The 12,142-nt window shown below is 54.3% G+C and overlaps 1 protein-coding gene across 1 annotated transcript in view; it reads right to left on the bottom strand.

The window, feature by feature from the left end:
- SYDE2 (synapse defective Rho GTPase homolog 2) overlaps window positions 1–11,482 on the bottom strand; it is a 75,534-nt gene extending 64,052 nt beyond the window's left edge. The window contains exon 1 of the mRNA XM_054981133.1: window positions 9,862–11,482. Coding sequence (XP_054837108.1) covers window positions 9,862–11,326 — 1,465 coding nt within the window. The 5' untranslated portion in view covers window positions 11,327–11,482. The remainder of the gene's footprint in view (window positions 1–9,861) is intronic.
- Between the last annotated feature and the right edge of the window lie 660 nt (window positions 11,483–12,142).

Genomic DNA, 12,142 nt, shown 5'->3' with positions numbered 1-12,142 from the left:
TGTTGCACAACTGGTGATTAGAAGCTATTGCTAATTATATTTTTCTGAAGAAATGTTAGGCAATAAATCTAAAAGGTTTTCGGACAATGAAATCTTAAACCCAGGCATAATCCTAAAACAGAACTTAAAACAAAAAAAGGAGGGAGAGGTAACCCTAAAGAATAGTTTCCAATGCATCTATTCAGTATGCACTTATACTGAGAAGTTGAAACATGAAAGAAAATATGTTATAAAGTAACTACATCTGATAGTTTACAAGAGACCACACACTATTTAAGGGTAAAACAAGGAGTATATGAATTCTTCTTAACACAGCTTAAAGCAGGTTCATGCATTACAAAAATGTGCCAGTCTGTTCATGAGTGATGGGAAGAGGGGACTTAAATTAGATCAATTTTATGTAGGACTCTGCAACTTGTGAACCAAATGTGACTCAGTACAGACCTGAATAAGGCTATTAATAACTAGTATGTTAAGGGAATGCAGATAAAGATTTTTATGGCACTAAAGGGCTCCTTAAGAGATGCTTTACAGAAAGGGGAATAGTTGCTAATAAGTCCAAGCACCAATCATGCAGTTTTATGCCAGGTCAGAAAAACCATAGCGCAGGGTGCTCATGTACATTTATTATTTATTGAGTCCTTGTCTGTGCCCCTTTCTAAAAAAGGACTCACAACAACAAGTTTTGGGGCTGCAGAAACTTTATGGATTAATCATCAACATGTTAATTATCTGTAATGCTAAATTACTACTAAGTTAAGCTTTAGTTAGGCAAATGGGTTTTCTTATATCGGCTTTTTGTTGATCTCTTACTCTGAATTTTACAATTAAAGAGCCAAACTACTTCAAAAGACTTTAGATCGATGACTTATAGTCTTCCCATAAGATCTATGGTGTCCAAGATCAAAGGACAAAACTTAACTTTAAAAGTCCTGTAAAAGAAAGGATTTTGACAGGAAGGGAGGGGTCAAAATCGGAGGTTGCTGCATCTGCTGAAATGCCCTTTACTAAACAAGGAATAATTTTTATCTTCTGTTGCATCTGATTGTCCGGGGTCAGCAGCCCAGCCCCCGGACTTGCTGGCAGACAGCGGCAGGGGGCAGCCGGGAGACAGCAGTTCAGCTGCTCTGTCTGGCAAACAGAGCCAGACCCTGCCTACTCCAGGGGGAAGGGGCAAAAGGCCAAAGCCTCAGAAGGCTGGAGGGAGCAGGGAGAAGCCAGCTAGTCCCACCCACCATGGGGGAGAAAGGGGGCTAAGCAGGCTAGAGGAAAAGGGCCAAGGCAAGGGGAACAGGGACACAGCAACAGCCCAGACAGAGCCCTTACCTTCCAAGGAGGAGAAGCAGCCACCACAGCCCAGAGCCACACCCTGGCTAGAGGACCGCAGCCTGGCTCAGGAGGTGCTAGGAGCCAAGCCCCTCCAGGTGGAGCTGCCACAGGCATTCTGGGGGAGGAGATGGGTAGCCCCTCCCAGCATCAGTGAACAGGCAGCACAGAAGCTGGCCAGGGCAGCTCCTCGCGAGCAAGGCCAGACAGGCTCAGCAGCACAAAAGCTGGCCAGGGCAGCTCCTCGCGAGCAAGGCCAGGCAGGCTCAGCAGCACGGAAGCCGGCTGGGGCAGCTCCTCGTGAGCAAGGCCAAGGAGACCTCAGCTGGGGATGGCTCGCATTCAACCCCACCCTGCCAGCAAGGCAAGGAAGCCAAGAAGGGATTAGTGGTAGGAGGGAAACACCTGAGGGAAGGCACAGCTGGGCCAAGTCAGGAGAGGGAACAAGCCTAGAAGGAGGGCGGGGCGGGGAAAGGAAGCCCTATATAAGGTGGCTAGGAAGAGCTCTGAGGTGGTGGGTGTGAGTGAGGAGTGATGATGTGGAGTGAGAGCAGTAGGATGCAAGGGTGGAGGCTTGGAGGAGAGTTCTGGAAGGAGGAGATGGAGGACACAGAGGGTAAGCAGGCCAGGTTGAGCAGGCCAGCGAGTGGACTGAGAGGGAGTCTGGGTGAGGTATACCGCCCCTCCTTCCACAGAGCAGGGTCCTGCAGAGTCCCTGGCCCCCCTGTGACGTCAGGAGCAGACTGCCCAGTGCCACGCCCAGTGGCAGCCGCAGCAAGCCCTGACAAGTTGGTGGCCCGTACGGGGAAGGTTGTTCCAACGCAGGCGCCAGGCGAGGGGATGCATCCCAATGCCACTGCAGAGCTCAGACCATGGCTAGAGGCACACCTGGACGAGGTGTGGAGGAAGCTGGAGGCAACCTTCCAAGCAGCTCAGGTGAAGCTAGCACAGGCGGTGGAACACCAGATACAAGCCTGCACCCCCACAGCCACTCCACCAGTGGTATGCGCATTCGCGTGGGAAATTAACCCACCAGCCGGCAAGGCGGTGCAGGGGCTGTGCGCCACCGTGAGAATAGGACGGCAGACCCTACAAGCCCTATTGGACTCAGGGAGCGCAGTATCAGCAATTCGTTCCCAACGTATCCCAGCTGACACCCCAGTGCATCGCTGGGTCCCGGTGACAGACGTGATGGGCCGCACCCAGCCGTACCCTATGGTCTGGATCACAGTGGAATACCTGGGAGCGCTCCGCCGCCTGGAAGTGGCCAAGGTAGCCCACTTACCGCTCCCTATGCTGCTGGGGAGAGATGCCCCGGGGTTCTCCAGGCTACTTAGGGAGGCAGCCGAGGGACTGGCAAACCCACAGGTTGCCCCAGCGCTGCAAGTGGAGGAGGCCCCCGACCCGGATGAGGGTCCCTCTACCAGACCAGGAGCAGGCCCGCAGGCCAAGGAACCAGCGGAACCCCTGGCCGACCGCCCCTTCTGCGAGGCCCAAGGGGCAGATGAGTCCTTACAGCGCTTGCGGGAGACAGCAGTTCGTGAAGAGGACCGAGTGCAGGATGAGCGGAGGTCCCAATGGCTTCCCCGCATTGAGAAGCAAGGAGGGGTGTGGGTCCGCCTAGCCCGTGCCCCAAACGGCCAGGGAGAGATCCGCCAGCTACTGGTGCCGGCAGCTTACCGGGCAGAAGTCCTCCGCACGGCCCATGAACACGCTTGGGCCGGGCATCTGGGGCACCACAAGACCCTGAAGAAGATCCTCGAGCAGTTCTTCTGGCCCTCTGTGAACGCGGACGTGAAGGCCCACTGCCGCTCGTGCCCCACCTGTCAGCGGGTGGCAGCCCAGCGCCCACCAAAGGCCCCCCTCTCCCCGCTGCCCGTCATGGAGACGCCCTTCCAGCGCATCGCGATGGACTTTATCGGCCCATTGCCACGCACGCCCCGGGGCCACCGCTTTGCCCTGGTGATTGTGGACTATGCTACACGATTCCCTGAGGTCATCCCGCTTAAGACGATGCAGACCCCGGGGATGATACGAGCCCTGTCCAAGCTTTTTGCCATGGTGGGACTGCCTGATGAAATCTTGACAGACCGGGGGGGGCCGTTCCGGGCCAAAGCCATGCGTCAACTCTGCCAGAATTTGGGGATCCGGCAGGTGTTCACCTCGGCATATCACCCTCAGACTGACGGTTTGGCAGAGCGTCTGAACCAGACCGTCAAGGAAGCCTTGAGGAAGATGACACGGGACAAGCCTCGACAGTGGGACCTATACATCGACCCCCTCATGTTCGCCCTTAGGGAGACCCCGCAGGCGTCCACTGGCTTTAGCCCCTTTGAACTGCTGTACGGGCGCAAGCCGCGGGGGATGCTCTCTCGGCTGGCAGAACAGTGGGGTCCCCGCACCAGCAGCCCTGCTCCCCCCATACCGGAGTACATGAGCCAGCTCCGTGGGCGGGTGCAGCAGTCCCAGGCTGAGGCCAACCGCCAGCTGACCCACGCCCAGACAAAGCAGAAGGCGGCCTATGACCGGGGCGCAAGGATGAGGACCTTCCAAGTCGGAGAGAAGGTCCTGGTACACCACTCGGTGTTCCCACGGGAGGAGGGGGACCCATGGAGGGGCCCTTACCAAATTCGGAGGGTGCTGGGCCCCACCACCTATGAGCTGCAGTGCGGGCCAGGCCGACGCCGACGGAGAACCCTGCACGTGAACCTGCTCAAGCGGTGGCATGAGCGGCCAGAGGATGGGTGCGCCTTGGCCGAAGACCCCTTAGACCTCCCAGACAGCGAGCTGCCATGGACCGCTGACGCCCCGGAGTTCGAGGAGCCGAAGGTGGATCCACAGCTCAACCCTGCACAGAAGGCCCATCTACAGGCCCTGTGGGAGCAAGCGCCCGGGGTCTTTTCAAGACGCCCCGGGGTCACGAACCTGGTGCACCATGCCATCCCCACCCAGCCAGGGCAATCTGCAAGGGCAACCTGGCGACCCATCCCCCGGAAGCAGTGGGAGGCGGTGGATCGGGAGACGGAGGAAATGCTGCGCCTGGGGGTGATTGAACCGTCCCGAAGTGAATGGCGCAGCCCCATCGTGTTGGTGCCAAAGCCAGACGGGTCGACTCGCTTCTGCATCGACTACCGGGAACTGAACAAAGTGGCCAAGTTCGACGCATACCCCATGCCGCGGGCGGACGTCCTAGTGGGGCAACTGGGGCCGGCCCGGTACTTGTCCGCCCTCGACCTGACGAAAGGGTACTGGCAGGTACCAGTGCGCCTGGAGGACCGGGAGAAGACGGCCTTCGCCACCCCCCGGGGCCTCTTCCAGTTCCGCCGCATGCCCTTTGGCCTCCACGGGGCAGCGGCTACCTTCCAGCGGCTGGTGGATCAAGTCCTGGGGGACTGTCGGGACTTTGCAATGGCTTACATTGATGACATCGTTATCTTCAGTCCCGACTGGCCCTCCCACCTACAGCACCTGGAGAAAGTCCTCACCGCACTCCAAAAGGCAGGGCTGAAGGCCAACCCCAAGAAGAGCCACTTGGGATTCCAGGAGCTCAAGTACCTGGGATTTGTCATCGGAGGTGGACAGATCCGACCCCCGCCTGAAAAGGTGGCCTCCATAGGGGATGTGCCCCAACCACAGACCAAGCGTCAGCTCAGGAGGTTTCTGGGGCTTCTTGGCTACTACGGGCGCTTCATCCCCCATTTTGCGACCCGCTCAGCCCCCCTGACGGACTGTCTGAAGAAGGGCAGCCCTAGTCGCCTCAGCTGGACGCCGGAGCGGGAGGCTGCCTTCCAGGACTTACGCACTGCACTATCGGACACCACCAAGCTCTGGAATCCGGACTTTGAGAAACCCTTCGTACTGGCAACTGACGCATCGGCCTCAGGCCTGGGGGCGGTCCTGATGCAGGAGCAAGATGGAGGGAGGGTGCCCGTCTTGTTCCTGAGCCGCAAGCTCCAGCCAGCGGAGCAGAAGTATGCCACCATTGAGAGGGAGGCCCTTGCCATCAAATGGGCCGTGGGGGCTTTGCGGTATTATCTGGCGAATAACCCCTTTACATTGGTGACAGACCATGCACCCCTCCAATGGATGCACCGGATGAAAGAGCACAACCCTCGCATCCTGAGGTGGTACCTGTCTCTACTGCCATACCGGTTCACCATTACCTACCGCCGGGGGACCAGCCATAGGGATGCGGACTTTATGTCACGGCTCTTCGAGCCAGACCCCCCCGAGCCAGCGTCCAGGCTAAGAGGGGGGGTGTGTCCGGGGTCAGCAGCCCAGCCCCCGGACTTGCTGGCAGACAGCGGCAGGGGGCAGCCGGGAGACAGCAGTTCAGCTGCTCTGTCTGGCAAACAGAGCCAGACCCTGCCTACTCCAGGGGGAAGGGGCAAAAGGCCAAAGCCTCAGAAGGCTGGAGGGAGCAGGGAGAAGCCAGCTAGTCCCACCCACCATGGGGGAGAAAGGGGGCTAAGCAGGCTAGAGGAAAAGGGCCAAGGCAAGGGGAACAGGGACACAGCAACAGCCCAGACAGAGCCCTTACCTTCCAAGGAGGAGAAGCAGCCACCACAGCCCAGAGCCACACCCTGGCTAGAGGACCGCAGCCTGGCTCAGGAGGTGCTAGGAGCCAAGCCCCTCCAGGTGGAGCTGCCACAGGCATTCTGGGGGAGGAGATGGGTAGCCCCTCCCAGCATCAGTGAACAGGCAGCACAGAAGCTGGCCAGGGCAGCTCCTCGCGAGCAAGGCCAGACAGGCTCAGCAGCACAAAAGCTGGCCAGGGCAGCTCCTCGCGAGCAAGGCCAGGCAGGCTCAGCAGCACGGAAGCCGGCTGGGGCAGCTCCTCGTGAGCAAGGCCAAGGAGACCTCAGCTGGGGATGGCTCGCATTCAACCCCACCCTGCCAGCAAGGCAAGGAAGCCAAGAAGGGATTAGTGGTAGGAGGGAAACACCTGAGGGAAGGCACAGCTGGGCCAAGTCAGGAGAGGGAACAAGCCTAGAAGGAGGGCGGGGCGGGGAAAGGAAGCCCTATATAAGGTGGCTAGGAAGAGCTCTGAGGTGGTGGGTGTGAGTGAGGAGTGATGATGTGGAGTGAGAGCAGTAGGATGCAAGGGTGGAGGCTTGGAGGAGAGTTCTGGAAGGAGGAGATGGAGGACACAGAGGGTAAGCAGGCCAGGTTGAGCAGGCCAGCGAGTGGACTGAGAGGGAGTCTGGGTGAGGTATACCGCCCCTCCTTCCACAGAGCAGGGTCCTGCAGAGTCCCTGGCCCCCCTGTGACGTCAGGAGCAGACTGCCCAGTGCCACGCCCAGTGGCAGCCGCAGCAAGCCCTGACACTGATCACCTTAGTAAGATCCTGAAGAACTATTTCCAAGCATAATGATGTCGCTTTATGTACTGGCAACAGTTCCACGGAGTTTGGCTCTTCAGTTGCAATCCTAAACACCCTTACTTAGAGTTCTTACGTATCAATTCACAAGTGTTATTTCCTCCATGAAAAATAGAAAGCGTTTTCCCCAGTCACTTGGCCCTATAGGGGCATGTTAGGAAAATGTACAGTGCTAAATTCTGAACATATAACTCATATCCAGTTATTAATAATAATCATCCTTTTGTAACCCCAACCTAAGACTCTTTCTAATCTAAAAGAAAAGCAGCAGAAGCACAAAGTAAGCACTACAACTATCCTGTGGATGTTTCAAGCATCCCAATTAGAAATAATTTGGGTGAAAGAAATGCTTATCAAGGTATGATGAAAACATATGTTCTTAATTTTTTGTTTAGGCTTCCACAAATCAATTTGTGCCAAAATATTAAAATGTTTTTCTGCTTCCAGAAGGATAGTCACATCAGTATGTTGCAGCAAGTAAAAAGAGAAAAGAGTTTTGTGGAACATTAAAAATAAGCAGATTATGGCAACGACTTCCATGGAAGAGTGCTTACTTCATTAGATGCAAAAAACTGTTTTCACTCTAAAACAAACAGGTATGAATCCCACAACTTAAATTCTCTGGCAAAGCTACAATGAGGACTTTCAGGCAGCCCGTCCATAAAGTTCATTTTTGGTCTTCTTATGTACTAGACCATGGGTTCAGAGCATCAGCCTGAAAAATTCTCTCTTCATAAATGCTAGGTGCGAGCATACTTGGGCAATTTAAATATCTAAGGTTTGATACAGCAAATAATCTGAAATTTATGCTTGTTCACTCAAACTTGTCAAACATTTCTCCTGAACAAAAGATCCTCTGCCCAGTCTTTATTGGAAGTGTGAACATACCAGTTCTGGAGTACTTGAAAAGCCAAGCTGAAGTTAAGTACTCTTAAGACCCATTAATTGCACTGGAAGTGATAAACACATGGTTTAGCTTCTCCCACTGAAAGCAAAAGGAACATAAAACTGCTTAACTTTGGTTGGTTCATAGTCTTTACTCTTACTATATAAAATATGGGAACAATTATTATAGTGGTTGCAATGTCAAGCAGGATTTAAGCTGTGAACTTAAACTCCCCCACCTTTTGATAAACAGATAAATCTAAATTTATTTCTCATAGTCACATCTTTAGGAAGTGGATATGGGAGGGGGGATGTTATATTTGTCCACAGCCCAAAGGATGATTCTTTTTAACTGTGTAATCTCTTGATTTTATGCAGAATCTGATCAAGCAAAGTTTTCTGGAATGCACTGGACAATGCAAATAAATGGTCATTAGGTGTAACAAGCTCCAGGCTCTGTTGAAAGTTGCAGACTTTCCAAGATAAACTTATTATGTATAATAGGCTTGCCCCGTAAAACAGTTTATTTTGACAGGAAGTAACTTGAATTTGAATATATCCTCATTTTTGTTCAGTCTATAGCAAAGGATAATACTGGAATAATTCCAATTATTTAAGCTTTGGGGAAATAGAGAAGTTGGAAAGTGAAGGGTGTTTCACATACTAGTTCAGTACTTAAATAAGTGAGTTATTAACTCAATTAAGCAACACAAGAGAGATTAATATATAAAGAAAGGCATTCTCTGGCTATACCCACGTTGATTTAGCAGTCTTGCTTGGACTGGTTTACCCTTTATAGTCCATATAAGTAAAAGAAGCAGCAGTGAGTAACAGACTTTTATTCCCTTCCTTTTACCAACTTGCTTCTTTTGTGAACAGTTATTAAGAGCACACACCTGAAGCTAGCTAGTATATACTGAAAGGTACACACTAAAAAAAGAGTAACCTCCTCTTTTGTTACTGTAATGGTTAACAAATACAATACTGGTCAACTTTTGTGCAAATTTTAATGGAAATATAACCAAAGATTAACATTTTTAGAAGTGAAAGGGTTCAATCAGTTTTTTAAAAAGGTTCAGGAACAAGAGCGCCTTCTCACATTACATTTGCAACACAGTGGGTTCTTCCTGTAACTTGAGAAGCCACATGGGAGAATCCCACACGGTAACTCCTCCCCTTACCACTGCTAGTTATCTGGCTTGGGGGAAACTGTAGCAGGAATTACTCATCTTACCTAAGCATCAGAGAAAGGCTCAACACTGCAGCAGCTCTTAGTAGAGTATGAGATACATGTGATTCTTTTCCCAAGTAAAGAAATCCCCGCACACAGAAAACTAGAATATTGTTAAGTTAGAATCCTTCTCCATGACATACTAGCTTTTCTACATTTTACTCCAAGAAGGGACATTTGAATATCTCCCCCCTTCCCACCACACATGCATCTTGAAACAGTAGTTGTCCCTGGAGAATTTTTGTGCTTCTTAATATGTAGTTTAGTCTTTTAAAATAGAGGGAACAATTCAACCAGAGGCACTTTTAAACACTACTGAGTCAGTGTAAGAGATAAGGACAGCAACCCTAAACAGTTCTACTCAGATTCAGGTTCAAGTCTAATTGCCAGGACTCACTGTTCTTAAGATGGCCCTGTAGGTAACTTCCATTGAAGTCAGCAAAATATAAACGTGCTGCTTAAATTATTAAATGGCACTACACATTAGGGAGAAATTTCTTTGTAACTAAGGAATACCTCCTTTCTTTCAACAACCCTACTATACTTGGTTTGCATTAGCATTTCTTTCTTGACATATGTACACACACCCATTTACAACTTAGGATCTGGGATGAAAACTCTGCAATAGCTCAGTTAGGTAAAACGGTGTGTGTGTTGTAAAGCATATACCATGAAAGCACTGTACTGAGCTAGCAAGTGGTGCCATTACTTGGGTAACACAGACAGCTTTCACTCATGTTGAATTATGCATTTTCAATGCATGTTAACAGTGATTTACAACTGCATTTGAAAATCAGTTGCAAAGGCCTGCTAAAATGCATTATCCAATGTGTGTGAGCAGAGCACACACACAGCATTTTAATGTTACCACCTTTCTATGGGGAAATCTTGGCATGTGCCTTACAGAAATTCAACACTTACCTCCTCCCCCAGCATGGACAGCCAAGATGGGCTGGTAATGCAAAGAAACGGCAGCCCCTTAAAAGTTGGCGGGCAAGAGCCCCACCAAAGCGAAGAGAGGGCCCACCAAAGCCATTACCTGTCAGCAAAATTCTTTGGTCGGAAGGAGACACAAGAGCTCTGCTGCCTGGTCCCCTCATGTGGGCGGGAGAAGGAACAGCCGGTCCCTCTTCTCTGCCCAGCAGCATCCCGCAGGTCCCGGTGGCCTTGGAGGGGGAAGCGGAGGCAGGCCCGGCTGTACCGCCTCGCCCTTTCATGCCCAGCGAGAGCAGGCGGCCTTTGTACATCCACTTCTGGAGCTTCCTCACGGTCACCGCAGGCGGCTTGAAGGGGCCTTCGTGGGCGCCTGCCAGAGGGTGCCTCTGGCTGCTTTCGCTGCCCGCAGCTGCCGGCTCTACCTCGGCACTTCCCAGCACCACAGCCTCGTCCAAGGTGCTGCCCAGCTCGGGGGCAAACTGCGGGAGCAGCAGCTGCGCTGACGGAAGCCCCTCACGAGCGCTTCGGTCGCTCGGGCACCTTTCGCAGCTGTTGCGGCTGGGCCGTGCGGCGGCAGCTGAGAGGAAAGTGGCTTCCCGCCTCGTGCCCGGCTCCTGCGGCAGGTGGCCCCGGGGCGTCGGCGACTCTCGGAGCTCGCCGTCGCTCAAGCACCTCGGCAAGAGCAGCGGCTTGGCCGAGGGCCGGAGACTTTCCAGGCTCTTGCTAATGCCCTGGCGCCAGGCAGGGCCCCTGGCCGAGGGTGGAGAGCCGGGATGGGTCACCTGCAGCCGGGAGCAGCCGTCCCCGCTAGAAGCATCCCTGCTCTCCCCAAGACCAGAGGGAGAGCCAGCCGGCGGCTGAGGCGAGCGGGCCCCGCCGGTGGGGCTGGCCGGGGGCAAATCGTGCATGGCGTGGATGAGGAGGTAATAGGCCTCCTGCAGCTGGCTTCGCAGCCTGCCTGTACTCTCCCGCGCCCCGGCCCTGAGGCTGCCGGCCTCGCCACCGTCCTTGTTTCCCCGCGCTGCTTCCTGCGCTCCAGGCGCTCCTTGGCAGCCCCAACCGGGCAGGCTCTGGTTGTCGTAGTAATCGTCCTCCTCGCTGCCACCGCCCCTCTCCAGGGGAGATCCGGAGTTCGCACCCGCCGGGAAAACGGGGGCGGAGAAGCAGAGCTTGGTCGGAGGAGGAGGGGGCGCACGGAGCCCCGGGGGGCTAGGTGGCTGCAGCGCCCTCCCTTCCCGAACGAATCCAGTGGGGCAAGGGCAGGCGATGGTGGCTCCCGGCAGTCCTTCCCCCGGCATCGCCGCCGTCTTCCCCCGCGTTTCCGACAGCCCCAGCTCTTCCGAGGACGGCGCGAGGACCGTGGGGCAACCCGCCGGCCTCCCGAGAAGAGCGCACGGCACTCCTGCCGCTCCGTTGCCCGGGGGCCGCAGAGCCTGCTGGGCTTTACAGTGGAGGGCGCCGCCGCTGGCGCAGTTCGGGTGCCCAGAGGCTTCCCCCGCGCTTGCCGCCCCTCGCTGCGACCGTCTGCCCCGCAACTTGGAAAGGGTCCTGCGCAGAGGGTCAGCCATGCCTGGTTGTCTCCTCGCCTGCTTCAGTCAGTCGCTGCTCTCGAGCAGGCTGACGTTGCTGGGGGGGCCTCCAGAGAAGGCGGCGAGACCCGCAGCCCGTCAATCAGCTGGTGAGAGCGCCCCATGGTCCGGCTGCCTCGAGTGCGCGAGTCCTCCTTTCCTCTTCTGCGGCTGTGGCTGTTGCTGCTGCTCACATACTTGGCATAGCTGAGCGGGGTGAGAGGGCGCCCTGCAATGCGCATGTCCTGCTGCCAGCAGCTGGGGCTCAGCACTCTCACAGGAGCGCACACGGCCTTGCCTCCTCCCCGTCCAGCCCCGAGGCTGCCCGGGCTGGAATAGGACGTAGTTGAGCGCAGGAGAGACAAGGTTGAAGCCACCCCCCCACCCCTCCGCAAAGCACGCGCAGGGGCGGGACGGGGGGCGCGGTGCTTCTCTAGCCTCTCCGTTCGGCTTTGGAAAATTAACCCTTTAGTTGGCTGCCTCGACATCAGCTGCTTCCGTGACTTTAGCTGCCTGGAGGGAGGAAATTCGGCAGGTGAAGCACGTCACTACACACACCCCGCTGTGTCTCAGTGGAAACCAGAATCAAGCCGACTGGATTTTTGCCTGTCATGGTACAGGAAAAAGGTGGCCTTTCAGGTTAGATGAGGAGAAGGGCACCTTCAAAGCCTACATTTCTGAAGGTGAGGTCAATACCGCCAATACCTCTGCTGTCCTCTTCAATACCTCTGAAGAGGACAGCAGAGTCATAAATAACACGGAAAGTCAGACATGTATTACAGGTAGATTCCAAATGTCCTTTCCCCAAGGGTACCA

The sequence above is a fragment of the Eublepharis macularius genome, chromosome 5 (genome assembly GCF_028583425.1).
Source record: "Eublepharis macularius isolate TG4126 chromosome 5, MPM_Emac_v1.0, whole genome shotgun sequence".
In the NCBI taxonomy this organism is placed as follows: Eukaryota; Metazoa; Chordata; class Lepidosauria; order Squamata; family Eublepharidae; genus Eublepharis; species Eublepharis macularius.
The sequence above is the reverse complement of the archived record's forward strand: the minus strand, read 5'-3'. Positions and strand labels throughout refer to the sequence as shown.